Source organism: Bos indicus x Bos taurus, chromosome 6, assembly GCF_003369695.1.
Source record: "Bos indicus x Bos taurus breed Angus x Brahman F1 hybrid chromosome 6, Bos_hybrid_MaternalHap_v2.0, whole genome shotgun sequence".
Classification (NCBI taxonomy): domain Eukaryota; kingdom Metazoa; phylum Chordata; class Mammalia; order Artiodactyla; family Bovidae; genus Bos; species Bos indicus x Bos taurus.
In genome coordinates, this window is record NC_040081.1 from 93,591,462 (window position 1) to 93,608,391 (window position 16,930).

General features: G+C 40.5%; 1 protein-coding gene across 1 annotated transcript; it reads right to left on the reverse strand.

Moving 5' to 3' along the window:
- Positions 1-474: 474 nt before the first annotated feature.
- NAA11 (N(alpha)-acetyltransferase 11, NatA catalytic subunit) lies at positions 475-9,419 on the reverse strand. The gene is made up of 2 exons (XM_027545407.1): positions 8,715-9,419; positions 475-1,111 (listed from the first exon to the last, which is right to left on the reverse strand). Exon 1 carries the CDS (start codon positions 9,414-9,416, stop codon positions 8,727-8,729), a length of 690 nt encoding a protein of 229 aa, XP_027401208.1. The 5' UTR covers positions 9,417-9,419; the 3' UTR covers positions 475-1,111; positions 8,715-8,726.
- Positions 9,420-16,930: the final 7,511 nt, after the last annotated feature.

A 16,930-nucleotide genomic window follows, 5' to 3' on the forward strand; every position in this document is an offset into this window, starting at 1 on the left:
TTATCTGGTGACCTCTGCTGCACTGCATCAAAAGTGGTCAAAATGTTTTGCCTTTACTTATTTTTACTGGGGAAAACAGTAAACAGGATTATAACAGTGGGTTATATAAATATTTACAAAAGACATATAGTTGTCACGTGTTAACACATTTTAAAACTCGATTCTCCCTTTTTTTGCTATTGTTTTCACACTTTTGTAAATAAAATGCAAAAAGGAGCAAGAGGAAAGTGAAAGGAATTTTGGCTTTGAATTCAAATAACTTGAGTTCAGGTCCTAGAAATTTACTTCGCCTCCTTGACTTCAGGTTCCCCATCTATAAAATAGGGATAATAATAAACTTACCTCCCACTTGCTGAGAGGATTAAATATACTGGTAATAAAGGCCCTAGAACTGTGCCTAAACATTATAGGTTCTCAATAAACAGCAAGTTATGTCACTAACCAAAAAAAAAAAAAGACACTAACAAGCATATTAGATATTCCAATTTAATTACTGGTTGTCCTTTTCTTAAAATCTCCAAGTTCTGATTGCATAATAGAAGCCCTTACCACTTCTTCCCCCTGGGAAGGAGGAGAATACCTCTTCAAGAAAGGAGAGGACATGAGAGCGGACAGGTTCCTGGAGAAAGGAAGAGGAAACAGAATACTTCAACGAGAAGGGGTGAAAAAGGAAGAGGAAGGGGGCATGAGGTCTGACTTGATGGTCCTGACCACCCCCTCAAGAATGAAAACCCAGAGGAACAATGGCAAAAACTAAAAGCCTAGGAGCTTTGGGAGTCTTCCCTGTTTCCTGTTCTGTATTTTAGGAAGGGACAACCTTACAAGACAACCACACCCAACAAAGGACTACTACAAACACAATAAAATGGCAGGCATGGTGTGAGCAGGCCAGGAAAGGTTCGGTGATGGCAGGCCTCAAACTTCTTGGCACTTGCACAGCAGGCTCTTGTGTCCACGTATTCCGTCATGATCCTGGTGGGGTGTGTGGAAGGTTGAGAGTGAGAAGCCATTGGGGTTGGCCTGAGATGACCCCAGAGCAGATGCTACAGAGTTCACGGGATAAGCCAGGACTCAGAGACCAGATGTGGTTGAGACACGAGGACCTGCAATGCTGTTGAGAAGTGAAAAGAGAGCAAGTGAGCAAAGGAGGGCTATAGACTCTGAGAGAATAAAACCAGGGTTTAACCAGTAACAGATTCTGGCAGCAGATCAACAAGGCACTAACAGCCAGTTTAGACTCGCTATATCTCCATGGGGGCCAGTGAGAATTCAGATGACAGCACAAAGAGCCACACGTGAATCTGAGGCTCTCTCCCCTCTCTGTGGTGAAGACACATGGACTTTTCTTGACATCTAAGTGAGGAGAAGGGGATGACAGAGGTTGAGATGGTTGGATGGCATCACTGACTCAACGGACAGGAGTTTTGGGTAAACTCTGGGAGTTGGTGATGGACAGTTAGGCCTGGTGTGCTGCAGTCCATGGGGTCGCAAAGAGTCAGACATGACTGAGCAACTGAACTGAACCGAAAAGCCATTTCTGCCAGGAGAGAGGGGAGTGGGGAGAACAATGAAAGGCTGAGATCTACCCCAAAGATCTTATTTTAAACCTGAAGAAATTATGACACTTTTGCTTGCCATCTTCAAATTCTACCCCATCCTACTCCACTCAAAAAGAAACTTATCTCAAAAAAAAAAAAAAAAAAAAAAGAGAGGGAGAAAAAGGAAATTTATCTCAATTCAAATGAAATGAAAAGCCTTTTTAGCTCTTGATAGCTAGATGCAATGTGTCCAATTCTAGAAGTCATATTTTCTTTCTGTGAGACCTGGATATGAAAGCAAAATACCCATTATGTCTCTCTATTCATAACTTAAAAGCATTCTAATTACAATAGGTAATAGAAAGTAGTGCCTTAAGTACACTTTCTCTCCTTTTCATTTTTAAATTCTACATTGGTAATTTGGGCGGGTCCTTCCTTCTTTCAATGACTATATACTGAGAACTTACAATGAAGGAATAATGTGTCAAGAGTTAAGGAAATGAAGATAAATGGGACATGGTGGTTGTTGTTCAGTTGCTAAGTAATTTCTGACTCTTTGCAGTCCCATGGACTGCAGCATGCCAGGCTTCCCTGTCCTTCACTATCTCCTGGAATTTGCTCAAACTCAAGTCTATTGAGTCAGTGATGCCATCCAACCATCTCATCCCCTTCTCCTTCTGCCTTCAATCTTTCCAATCATGAGGGTCTTTCCTGAAGAGTTGGTTCTTTGTATCAGGTGGCCAAAGTATTAGAGCTTCAGCATCAGTCCTTCCAATGAATATTCAGGATTGATTTCCTTTAGGATTGACTGGCTTGATCTCCATGCAGCCCAAGGGACTCTCAAGAGCCTTTTCCAGCACCACAGTTTTAAAGCATCAATTCTATGGCACTCAGCCTTCTTTACAGTCCAATTCTCACATCCGTACATGTCTACTGGAAAAACCATAGCTTTGACTATTTTTTAATCCACTGCCTAGGTTTGTCATAGCTTTTCTTCCAAGGAGCAAGCATCTTTTAATTTCATGGTGCAGTCACTGTCTGCAGTAATTTTGGAGTCCAAGGAACTGGGACATGGGCCCTATCCTTAATAAGGTAGAAAGGTTTGTGTGATATATGAATGGAATATATAAGTTAAAGAAAAGCTAGTGGAGTATTGCTTCCCATTACTGAGTAGCTGCAAATAAAACAACAGCACAACCTTTAAGTTGTAAAGATGCATTGTTTTCCCATCTATCAGATGCACACAGAAGTTGTAAGATAAAGGCTATTAGGTACAGGCCAGTTAAAAAGCATTTTTGTACAAAATCACAATTTTATTAGAGAAGTCAGTTCCCAAAATAACAACAGTGAATCAAGCAGGACAGGCAGAGGCATATAATACAAAATGTTATTTTTGAAAAAAAGTGTATTTGCTGTCATGGAAGATGTGGGAGAATAGGCCAGAAAGTCTATCATCATTACCTTTTTTAATTTGTTTCAAACACTGTTAAAAGAGGCATGCAAAAGAAGTTATATAAAAACCAATTCTATAGTTCTTTTAGTTTTCTCAGTAAATATTGCTTGATACAATTAAGACGTTAAGATAAAATATGAATATTATTAGTCCTTAACTTATTAGCTTATTAAGTTCAAATTCTTACACTACTGGGATTACTTAAAGACAGGCAATGGCAGCCTGAGAAATAGGTTAATTGTTGACATGACTTTTCGAGAACAAAACAGAATTTTATGACGTGGAATTAAAAAAAAATCCTATGATAGTCTGAGGACTTCAGTCTTAGAACAGCACTGCAGAATATTTCAGGAAAGCTCTTTGAACCAGAGCCATTCACAGAATAACTGTTGTTATCGTCTCTTCCTTACCTCTTCCACCATAGAGCTCCTTAGCATGAAGGGTGTAACATTTAGGAAAAGCCTCTGTTTTTGTCAGTTACCTCTAACAAAGTTGGTATTTCAGTCATCCTAAATATATACATGGCACACTGACTGAAAAGTGACATTGTTAGAGATTATAAATAATTCAACAAATGATATCTATCTGATTAGTATTTCAAAACAATATTTTATCTCTTCCCACTTCCCCTCCCCTCTTTATCTTTATACAGTGCAGCAGCATTTGAAATCTATGGTTTCTGGCATATCTGGGGTAAGGTTATACTAGGAATTTACCAGACCTGTCAGTCTCTAACTTTCTTCCATATTTCATTATATCATTCCAGTTATAATTAGTTGTCTGGTAAAATTAAGAACAGTCTATTTCAGTGAATGCTCATGTGAACATTTAACAACTTTTTGTTAGGATGACAGCTTAGCGACAGAAAGAATAGACCAGAAAGGGAGAGTCACTCAAGTAACCTTGGTTAACTCAATATTGCCAGCTCAATGGAAAATTCTAAGATTCTGCATTTTTTCCCTTTTTGTTATTAATCATCCACATATTTCTTGTCAGGAGCATCAATTTGATGGCATTCCTGCCTTAACTAGCATGTTTTGAACTGACCTGTCTTCATTGCTATGGCTCCTTAGAAACTCTGCTGTTGACGAGCATTGATTCAGCTGAATGCTTTGACATTCAGCTTGTCAGTGAAAGCTATTTTAATCATTAAGATGCATCTCCCTTCCAAGGCTGCAAACTGTTGCTGCTCATACACAACATTCTATCACTTGATTACTGTGGAGAAGAAAAAGAGGCTGGATGGTTACTATCACTGCAGTTTGAAAGCAAAAATTTATAGAATAAGTAACTGTGTGTGAAGCATTGGGCTAAGCAATTTTCAGGCACTGTCCACTTAATCTTCACCCTGGTGGAGTCCCAGCATCTGAGTTTGCATCCCTGTTTTCCACTTACTGTCTGAATGACAGGCACTTCTCATCTGTAAAATGGAGCAATGCATTTTGCATGTGTGTGTGTGTGTGCCAAGTCACTTCAGTCATGTCTGACTCTGTGTGACTCTATGGATTTTAGCCTGCCAGGCCTCGCTGTCTGTGGGATGGATTCTCCAGGCAAGAATGCTGGAGTGGGTTGCCATTTCCTCCTCCAGGGGATGTGCCCAACCCAGGGATCGAACCTGCATCTCTTATGTCTCCTGCATTCGTAGGCAGGTTCTTTACAACTAGCACTACCTGGGTACCTACTTTAGAGGGATTTTAGGAGGCTTAAGTGAGACAATTCACAAGTAGTCCCTATAATCGTACCTCTGACACAGTGTTCTCACAGTGTTCTCAGTGACTTTTATTACCATTTTGTAGAGGAAGACATCCGGTCTCCTTCACCAGCTGCCCTATTCACCATCATTTCTAAATCTTCTAACTCTGTCTCCATTGCCCAGACGCAAAATAAGATAAGGGAAAATGAAAGGTTATTTCTTTCAGGACTTTCTTCTGTAGGTATTCTAACTGCAGTTCCACAGGGGGAATGCCACAGTTGTGGCTGGATAATACTTCTGTTGTATTAACCTTTTAATTTTTGTCTCTATTCTTTCTTTCCTCACAGAAGTCTTTTCCCATTCAGGCAGCTAAGTGTATGTCCTAATAAACCCTTGCTGAATGGGACAAAGGTGAGGGATGGTAAATGCAGCTTTAGACAATTCAGGGGATTTCCATGTAGAGGGGTCAATTCTTCCAGGCTTTAACAAGAGGCAGAAAGGCAGCAAGGTGGTAGGGTCCCAGTGTCCCATGCCGAGGTTTGTGCAGAAGACATGTGTGTCGTGTGACTAAGCAGACAGCTCAGATAGCCTGGCAGAATTTTCTGTGCCATGTTATGGAGAGGGAGGGGGCAGCAGAGAGACCCCAGGCTCCTAGCCGGGCATGGAAGCAGAACTTCTCAAAGTCCAGAGCACCACTGGGGTGGTTCCCACTATTGCAGAAACGATGTTGTGTGGTTACCAGAACTCATTCCTTTTCCTCCCAGGCATACAACTACACTACATTATCTAATCTCCCCTGCAGGTAGTTAGGAAAATGAGACTGACTTTTAACACCTAGATAAACCTCCATGTGTATTATCTTCCCTTATCTGCAAGTTGAATGTATATGAACAAGTGGAGGACATATGATTCTAGAAAATGGCACTGTATCAGGGGTTTTTAGCCTGGGATCCATTAACTGAATTTGGGAGAATCATGAACTTGGATTTGGAACAACAACAAAAAATTCTGGATTTTCACTAGCCTCCAACTGAAATTTAGCATTTCCTTCAATTATGAATACAGGCACTAAGGCACAGTAGTGTGTTACAGACCTTGTGACTTTATCACCAATACAAATCACAGGTTTTCATATTACACTACAGCTGCTGGAGGTATCTCCAAATAGCATTTACACTCGATTTTCCTTTAAATACATAAATAACATAAGACCCTGATGTTGGGGAAGATGGAAGGCAAAGGAGAAGGGGATGGCAGAGGATGAGATTGTTAGATTGCATCACTGACTCAATGGACATGAATTTGAGCAAACTCTGGGAGACAGTGAAGGACAGGGAAGCCTGGCATGCTGCAGTCCATGGGGTGGTAAGGAGTCAGACACGACTTAGTGACTGAACAACAAAATAAGTTTATTTTAAAATAATTTGATAACAGTATTAATAAAAATTGGTTTCCTTTGCAATCGCACAGATTTTCAAGCCTTTAAAAGGCAGTTTTCGAGGTGTCCTTAGGTTTCACCAGATTCTTAAACAGGGCTAAGGAGAAGATAAGAGTCCTGAATGACTTCATGGAGAAGGGCCTTTCTTTTCCTCTCCCCTCCACATCCCTACCACATCGCTGACTCATACTGGACCGTGATGTGAGAAAATGTGTGTTACTGTTTTCAGTTATTGAGATTTGGAGATTAATTTTTAGAACAACTAGTCTACGCACATTAATACCCTTGCTACCAAAACTGCCCAAACATGGCAGAGAACACCTGAGACCTGAAGAGGACTCTGACTGGAAAGGACCCAGAAGGGGCTCATAAAGACCAAAGATTAGATGGAGCCAACGGAGCTGTCACAGCAGGTTCCAACATGGAAGGACAGTGACGCTAAGTACAGGGAACACCTCTTTCATCTTAGAAATAAAGTCCGATTACAGTAATATAAAGAAACATTTCAGTTATTCCTGAATTTGGACACTGAGATTTATAACTGCCACACAATAATTTTCTTACAATTATTTATTATTTTCTCTTCCCCTGCTAAGTGACAGTTATTTTTGTTTCTCATACCAGATATTAAGCAATCTCCAATTATCTTTGCTTACTTAAAATCTTACTCAGGTATACTATAACAACTGAAGAGAAGCTGATAACCACAAAGATAAGATGCTATATAATGTAAACATCAGCCTGTCCTAATCACTGGTGTATACCAAGCTCCAAGTCTCATGCCAGGCATATACAAATTTTTATGAATGAGTAAATGAATCCAATGGCATTTAATTATATGCAGTGTGTCACTCATAACTGGACTTTGTTATGTGAAAGTTGCTGCCTTTTTCATATATAAGGGTAAGGTGACTAGAAGTTAAAGCTTCTAAATTGACCCTTCAAATTGTTAAGATGTTAAGGTGTTACAACATTCTTTAAGGGAAATTAAATAGTCTTTTAAAACTACTTGTCAGTGACTGGTTAATGGGTAGTATGAAGAACAGTAATTGTTTTGTTCTTTGACTTTTCATGTTGATTTTCACACATTATAGAGTAAAAAAAATAGCATGATGACATGTCGTCATTCTTATTTTTTCTGTTTCCCCCTCCATGACCTCTTTTGTGTGTGTGTGTGTGTGTCATTTTGCTGGAGTATTTTGAAGTAAATCCAAGGCCTCATATTATTTCAACTCTAATTACTTCAATATATATCCTTAGAAAAGACCCTGATGCTGGGAAAGATTAAAGGCAGGAGAAGGGGATGACAGAGGATGAAGTGGTTGGATGGCATCACCGACTCAATGGATGTGAGTTTGAGCAAGCTCCGGGAGTTGGTGATGGACAGGGAAGCCTGGCATGCTGCAGTCCACGAGGTAGCAAAGAGTCGGACACGACTAAGCGACTGATCTGAACTGGTATCTTTAACAGATGAGGGCTTTTTAAAACAATACTACAATATCATTTAGCTCACTTAACCAAATTATCAACAATTCCTTAATAGGATACAATCTGTGTTCAAGTTCTGCCTAGTTGTGTCAAAATGTCTTATATTTAGTTTGTTTAAACCAAACAACCTCCATAACAGTTGTATATGGTTAGTATATCTCAACAACTTGTTTTAACAGATAAATTCCTCCTCTCTTTTTAAAAATGACATTCATTTGTTGGAGAAACCAGATCATTTGTTCTGTAGAAATTTTCTCATTCTGGATTTGGCTGATTGAAATTTAACATGTCCCTATGTTTTTTTTTTTCCTTAAAAAAATGTTAGATCCAGGGTCTTCTTTGGATTCAAGATACATTTTATACAGACACACAATATTTTCTTTGGGCAAGAATATTTCATAGCTGTCACTGTGCACTTCCTATTGGATTAGGAGGCACATAATATTTGTCTCCCTTATAGTGATGCTCAACCCTGGGTTGAGAAGATCCTCTGAAGGAGGGCATGGCAACCCACTCCAGTATTCTCGCCTGGAGAATCCACATGGACAGAGGAACCTGGTGGACAGTCCATGAGGTTGCAAAGAGTCAAACACCACTGAGCAACTAACCACAGCACAGCACATAGTGATGCTACACTTGACCAGTGACTTCAAGTGTTGCTAGCTTGATCTATCATTGCAAACAGTCCCAACTTTCACCTAATGGCATCATTCATTGATGACAACTGCCTGATCTATTGTTTCAAGAGTTTCAAAATGGCAACTTTATAATTCTAGCATTCTTTCTGCTTTTATTAGCTGTCATTCTATAAAGAAGAAATTTATTTCATAAACTATGTGGATATTCTGAAATACAATTGATATTGAAAAGACAGGATGTTGTTTATTTTACTGAATTTAATCTACTTTCAGCATGGAATCCTATTAACTTCCTATGATGAGCAATGAGTTTCCCCCAACCCATTCTACATTCCTATCCAAGGTCAACAGGGTGTTTTCACAGTGAAATCCATTGGGGCTAGAATGGGATGGACTCCGGCGACCCAAGTATGGTGCAGGAATTCAGGGGAGATAGGAACTGGGTCGAGGAAGTGAGAACACTTACCTTAAGAAGGCTCTAGGAGGTGGAGTTGGAGTCTTCTGAACTGTCCTGGGCATCAGGGCTTTCCGTGGATTCACTGGGTTCCTTGCTGTCACTCCCGCTACCATCAGTGGCCGGGTTCTTCTCTTGACAGGCCATTTTAGAACCAGGAAGTGTGCTACCCTGGGTCTCTTGGTTCTCCCTGGAGCCCAGCACCACATACCCGCCCTTCTTCAGCTGTAACTGCCTCCTCAGCTCATCTGCCATCTGCGACAAATCCCGCTTCATAGCATAAGCATCTTCTCCATCTGCATAGTATCTGGGTTCCACCTCACTAATCTGAAAGTTAAGAGTGTTAGAATAGAGGTGCAAGGCTGCCCGGTTACTCTTCCTGACGTGCAGGGACACGTACTTGGCGCTAAAGTTCTCAATCATGGCCCTGGAGGCCTGGTCCATAAGCTTCTGGGCTAGGCCCAGGCGCCGGTGGGAACGCTTCACAGCCAGTGAGGTTATGTGTCCGTGAGGGACATCATCTGGGTCTTCCTCCATTTTGGCCAGGACGTAGCCCACAATCTTCCCGTCCTCGTCCTCAGCGATGTAAGAGAGCTGGGGCCAAGAAAGGCCATGGTAGAAATAGTATTTCATCTGGTAGTTCTCGGGAAGGCAAAGGAGGTTGCAATGTTGCATGTTCATCAGGTCGTCTGGCCGAGCATTGCGGATGTTCATGATGGCGGCAAGCAGCGAGCCAGTTCTGACGGAGGAGACTGTGAGAAAGGCTATAGCCGCCAAGCCCTGTTTGCCTTGGTGGAGTTTGAGTCCACGGGGCGGAAGCTGCCGGGCTGGCGAGTGCGGAGACTGGTTGGCGGGAAGGCGGGATGACCAGCAGACGGAAGGGGCGGTGCTAAGTGCTTCCGGAAGTGCGCACCTAGTCCCAGCCAATGAGGTTTTTCACTTCACTGTGCATGTGCGCACGCGTGGCTTAGGGGGTGGAGCAGTAGAGTTCCTTATGACCTCAATGGTTTTAATACAATGTTTAATGTTTGATCTGTTGCTGACATTATTCTCTTATTTGTTCCAGCTGTAACTTTTTAATTTGGATATATCTGTATAAATGTTCACAAACTGGATAAGCCCATGTAACCAGAGTTTAGAGCAAGAACTAGAACATTTTGCAATTGCAAGCACCCCAGGACACCTTGACACCACCCCTTTCCAGTTCTCCCTGTCCCATGTCCCAAGTGTAACTATGACCTAGATTACTAACAGTCTTTATATACATGAACTCACAGTGCAAACACTGTTTTTGTATCTCCCCCCCACCCCCACCCCCACCCCCACGAGCTTCCCTTGTGGCTCAACTGGTAATCCGTCTGCAATGCGGGAGACCTCAGTTCGGTCCCTGGATTGGGAAGCTCCCCTGGAGAAGGGAAAGGCTACCTGCTTCAGTGTTCTGGCCTAGAGAATTCCATGGACTGTATAGCCCATGGACTCTCAAAGAGTCGGACACGAGTGAGCGACGTTCACTCACTTTTTTCCCCACTCAATACTTGTTTCAGCTATCTAGTTGTGTATAGTTGGGAGTTCCTTATACTTTTTCTTGTTTTATCTTCCATTGCTCCAAAATATCACAGTTCATTCACCCATTGGACTGTTGCTGGCCATTTGTATTATTTTTAATTTGGGAATGGTATGAATAGTGTAACAAAATGTTTCGGAGCATGTTTTTTGTTGACACCTGCACATTTACCTAGGACTATAATTATTGGGTCAGAACAGACTGTGATGTTCAACTTTTGTATAAATACTGCCAAGCCTTTCGATATGGTTGCTGTACATTTTCATCAACGTTTGGTATTTCCCCATCTTTTTCATTTTAGCCATGGCATAGTGGGGTGGGGGGCTGGAGTGGAGTGGAGGGGCGGTTGGGTGGGGGGTGGTGGGAGGGTGGTAGTATTATATTGTTCTTTATTTTGCATTTATCTAATGAAGTTGAGCACCTTTTTTACATGCTTATTAGTCATACATTTTTTCTGTGAAGTGGTTGTTCAAGTCTTTTTTTTTTCATTTTTCTATTGGGTTGTGCATATTTTTCTCAATATTAAAGAGTTTAAAAAATATATATTATGAATATAAATCTTTTGTCAGAGATATTTATAATGAATAGCATCCTCCCCTATTGGTTGATTTTTCATTCTCTTGTTATTTCTGATATCAAGTAGGAACTTTAACACTGTCTAATTTTCCACTTTTAAAATTTCATGGTTAATGCTTTCCATGCCCTGTTTAGGAAACTTTGTTAACTCCAAGGTCACAGAGACACTCTTCTGTGTTTTCTCCTGAAAGCTTTATTGTTTCACATTTTAGGTTTAGATAGGCAATCTATGTGTATATGTTGTGAGGAAGAAGTTCAGCTATTTTTTGCTTGCATGGATATTATATCCATCTAGCACAATTTATTGAAAAAAGTCACCTTTCCTCCACTGTGTTGCATTCCTGCCTTTGTCATAAATCCTAAATTGCATTTCTAAATAGACTTAAAAATTCTTATACCACCTTGATGTAGCAAGATCTGGGAGTACTTAATAGTGCAAAGAAGTCACATTTTATTAGTACCACTTGCATGTAACATGACTATAAGCCTTAGAATTATCTATGTACCTTATACAATCTTCCTTTCCCATTTCCTGGCATATCATTACCTGGACACTCAAACATTAGAATGTATTCTGTTGTGATTAGGTAGTCTCTTTTCTTATAGGTCATGGTTATACTCTAACTTATCTAGAAAATGTGTGCAGCATTCTTTCCAATAAGGATTCATACTCATTTACTAGTTAAAGTAATCTAGAGCCATGTGGTTTGTGTAACATAGCTTGAATAACTACTATTTTTTGTTGTAATTTAATAGTTAGTTGTGTTTTATTGATAAATTTTTAAGATTTATTATAATATTTTACATCCTTGATGTTTTAAGTGACTCTATCCATTGAAAAATTACTTCCTGGTATTATTTCTGTTCATAAATTTCTCTTTTATGTTATACCTCACTCTGTGAACAAGGATGTTTTCAGATGACCTATCTCTAAAAGCATAATGCAGAGAGTCTATAGTTCTTCTGCAATAGGTTCTTCCTAAAAAACATGGACTACCAGAATTTGAGTTCCTTGTGTTCTTCTGTAGGAACATTGTATCTTTACTGGACTTGCTAAAGTATAGGCTTGAAAAATGGGGCAGGTGTGACAAAACAGATCAACTAAGAAGAACTCAGAACTCACATATCAATTATGTATCCATCACTTGTGTTGTCATTACTTTTGTTCAGGGCTTCCTTGCTGGCTCGTGGTAAAGAATCTGCCCGCCAATGCAGGAGACGAGGGTTCAATCCCTGGGTCAGAAGATCCCCTGTACAAGGAAATGGCAACTGATTCCAGTATTCTTGCTTGAGAAATCCCATGGACAGAGGAGCGTGTTAGGTTGCAGTCCATGGGGTCGCAAAGAGGCGGACACGACTTAGCAACTGAGCACATGTGTACATACTTTTTTTTTTACCTTTTTCATTCCATAGGCCATGAAAGCAAGAAGAAGAAGGTCTTTGGGCCTGTACAGATGTGAGAAGAAGAGGCACCCTATGAGTCAGTAAATTTTGTTTGTTATTTTGTTTAATCTTGAATCTGAGAGGTAACAACACAAAGTTTTCAGAGGCAACTAGTTGGATCCAGAAAGTGAAAGTGGCAGTTGCTTTGGCTGTAGTGTGAGCCAAAGCATTTCCCTGTGCAAGTCATTTAGAGAACAAAACCATTTATGGCAGCAATATGATAATGTATAGGAGTAGTAGTAGTAGTAGCAGTAATGCTCAGTTGTGTTTGGCTCTTTAGGACGACATGGACTGTAGTCTGCCAGGTTCTTCTGTCCATGGGATTTCCCAGGCAAGATTATGGGAGTGAGTTGCCATTTCCGCCTCCTCCAGAGGATCTTCCAAGCCCAGGAATCAAAACTGCATCTCCTGCATCTCTTGCGTTGGCAGGCAGATTCTTTACCACTAGCACCACTTGGGAAGCCATGATAATGTATAACAGATCATAAATGAACAAATAAATGTTTTTATACTTACTGAGGTGATGAACTCTTGTTTCCTTCATTGTCCATAACCATAAATAAGACCAAAAATAATAAATTCAGTCATGTGGGTAAGCAAGAATAGACAAAAAGGAGGAATTTCTACTTTACCATATTGCTGCATATTCTAAACCCACCTTTTTCTGGCCATCGACAGGGCATATCTACCTAAAGTATGAGGTCAATAGTTTGGAGGATAAAAAGGTTTTGCAGTTAATAATGGGTTTGAACAGTGGGCAAGGGCTGTAAGACAGTCATGAAACTCCACTTGTATTGAAGTGGTAACAAACAGGTTGAGTTTAATATGAGCCCAGCCTTCTCTATTTGCAGAGAAGAATAAAATTGCATATTTTAAAGACACATTAGAATATGTCTTTAGGAATGCTGTGACCATGTGGGGAATAGCTAAGTCAAAGAGATCTGGACAGAACTGACTCATATTAATGAGTGGGCCAGTCTTTGTCTTCATGAAGCTGTGTTCATACCTAAAATAGTTTCTTTTTCCTCACAACAAAAAATATATAGACTTACATTACCAAGAACACAGTTCTATGTTTCTCTACAAGATTTGTTTAAATCAGAAAAAAGACTATTTGGCTTCTTGTGACAAAAATCATGGCTCTAGGATGTTCATTTAAGCACGATGCAATAGAAGCTTTGGGCTTCCGAGGTGGCGCAGTGGTAAAGAATCCACCTGCCAATGCAGGAGATGCAAGAGATGGGGGTTTGAGCCCTGGGTTGGGAAGATCCCCTGGAGGAGGAAATGGCAACTCACTCCAGTATTTTTCCCTAAGAAATCCTATGGACAGAGGAGCCTGGTGGACTATAGTCCATGGTGTCACAAAGAGTCGGACATGATTGAACACTCACATACACACAAATAGAAGCTTTGAATAGAAGCATATTTGATATGCTATGTAAGCAATAGCTAAATATATCTAAGAGGGTGGACATTAGTGAAATTCAAGTGAATCTTGGGACACTGAAATTAGTTTTTATCCTAAAAGATGACCTCACTCCTATTGGTATTAACATATCATGTCCTAAGTAATGAATCTGAGACAGGTGTCACCATGCATTTTTAGAGGCCTTGTAACATACGGTCTACAAAAGTGGTAAGATTTCAGTGAAGGAGTAGCTAACAGGTCATCAACATCTTGAATAAGGGCAGAGTTTCCAGTATGTAAAATGTTATCCAAATCCCTTTCCGAATGTGGAAGATCAAGCAAAACCTTTCAACATCATCTCAAGGAATTTGGGTCAATGTGAATTGCAGGTCTCTATGGTTCTTGGCTTGTACTGGAAAAGAAAGCAAATTAGAACAAAGTCCCACGGCTGTAAAATATTCAGTAGTATGTAGGAAGCAGGAGAGGATAACAAGGGGACGGGGTTGGGAATGATGGAAAAAGAAGGTAATATCGTAGCATGCAGTGCTTGAAGATCTTTAACATTAAGATTATTTCTGTTAGGTTTCTTGCAACGCCAAGTGGATAGAAATGTTAGGGATTCTTTTTAGGCATTTTCTTAAAGTAAGCAGATGATTCAGCATTGTAATTGATTTGGACTGTGATATGTAAGCAATGCTTGTAATGATCGATGTGTCCACAGGCAAAAAGCCTGGGAAGACTTCAGACAAACATAGCATTTGCTTTGATTTTTTCTTATCTCTTCAGATTTGGCTCAAATATCCTCTCTTTTATTGATTCCTATCCTCCTGGGAAAATGAACTACTTTCTTATTTGTGTGCTCCTCTCAATCTTATCTATGTTTTATGTGTATCATTTATTTTTAGTTTCTGTCTTCTTTGTTTCTTGAAGATATGACCCTATATTATGGAAATAGTTTTCTAGGAACTAGCCAATTATCTGCCACATAGTAGGTCTTGAGTGGATGCTTATATAATGAATATGTAATTAGAGGTATAAATATATTAAGACAAGCTAAGTGAATCTTTTCTTTGTGCAGTCTAACTAAATTGTATGATTATAGTACATATTTTTGTGTAATGACATCCATTATTGTTGTTTAAGTGTGTAATGAGAAAATATGACAGTACTTATGCTGCATCAGCTTCTATACTTAGCATTATTTTCCCTAACCAACTACATTATGTACCAAATGCTCTAATGTCTAGGCTACTCAGAGATATGCAGATCATTTTCATTATGTAAAAGAAAAGTAAATTGAACATAATTTAGCAATCAGTTTACAGCTCTAGATTTCTCTTTCATGCTTTGGGAAGTGGATTGGTCATTGTCTATTGTACTAATGTTCATTTTGACCCCTCACCCATAAATCATGTGTCTCAGACTTGCTTTCCAACTAGCTTCCAGATAGATTTGGTCCATAGGCAACCTGGAAAGCGGTGGGTGGAGGGAGGTGGGAGAGAGGGGGGATAGGAGAAGCCAGAGTATTTGTCCCCTACTAGCTGATCCTCAGGAGAAGGCAATGGCACCCCACTCTAGTTCTCTTGCCTGGAAAATCCCATGGATGGCGAAGCCTGGTGAGCTGCAGTCCATGGGGTCACTAAGAGTCGGACAGGACTGAGCGACTTCACTTTCACTTTTCACTTTCATGCATTGGAGAAGGAAATGGCAACCCACTTCAGTGTTCTTGCCTGGAGAATCCCAAGGACGGCGGGCCCTGGTGGGCTTCTGTCTATGGGGTTGCACAGAGTCGGACACGACTGAAGCGACTTAGCAGCAGCAGCAGCAGCAGCTGATCCTCAGGTGCCATCTTTCTGCAGTGGCTGGTTTCCTCTGGGCTTTCAGCTCCCTGCTAGACAGCCTCTGCTTTTCCATCAGGCAATCATGGCTTCTAGTCTAGGGTAATAAGACTTCCCCCTTTATCCCTCCAGCTCCAGAATTGGTAGTGGTTTCCTGCCTTTGCTAATTTTTTGATTGCTTCACCATCCCCTGTTGGCTTCTCAGCTCTTCCCATCACTCACTACCATGCATTAAATTGCCTCATTTTAAATTACCTGGAGTGGTTTGCTGGCTGGTCCCTGACTGACAGAAATTGTAGCAATCGACTATGTTTTTAATGTAAATTTAAATTTTATGTTATTTTTCTCAGTCTGACATATATTAGCTAAATACTGAAGCCACTTAGAATGATAATAAGGTGAAATACTCAGAGACAGTCATGGATTCACTGTTCTCAGATATGAGATGGGAGGACCTCTTTGCTGCTGCTGCTGCTAAGTCGCTTCAGTTGTGTCCGACTCTGTGCGACCCCAGAGACAGCAGCCCACCAGGCTCCCATCCCTGGGATTCTCCAGGCAAGAACACCGGAGTGGGTTGCCATTTCCTTCTCCAATGCATGAAAGTGAAAAGTGAAAGTGAAGTCGCTCAGTCGTGTCCGACTCTTAGCGACCCCATGGACTGCAGCCTACCAGGCTCCTCCATCCATGGGATTTTCCAGGCAAGAGTACTGGAGGGAGGACCTCTTTAGATTAATAGAATTCCTGCTGGCTGAGATACTAGAAACCTATTCCATCAGTTCCACATTATTACCATGTAAGTGTCCCAGTTGTCTCTAAGTACCATTAGGAAGTCAAGCACTATAAGGGTTTGGAGATTGTCAGAAGTCACTTGTAGTTAGTACTGTGTCAGCAGCAATTTGTATACAAGCTTATAAACATCATTCGATGGAATAGAAGTGGGAGTGAAGAGTGGCAGTAGAGGAGTAATGACTGGAGAATAGCTGATTTATCTAAAGAGAAGAGCTCTTTAAGAAATCATGCTGGACATAGTGAGAAGGAGCTTGACTTTCATTCTTGATTCAAGTATTTCTTTAGCTGTGATTTTGGTCAGGCCACAGGAGATTTTTCTATTCTCCTCTAGAGGATAGAAATCTGTATATCAACCCTGCTACTTTATTTTGAGAATGAAATGGGATAATGTATGTGAGACCTTCTTGCAGTAGACTATATGGAATAAGTTATTTTGAAGCCCTGAAAGTCCTGGCTGGTAGATACACTTGAGGAGAACAAAAATTGAGACAGGATGAAGGAAATACAGCAGATGCAGAATGACAGACATTATGAATAGGTTTCAGAATAATTAGAATAAGAAAAGTAATACTGGATTGACAAAAAAGTGTGAGAATACTAGTCCATAGGT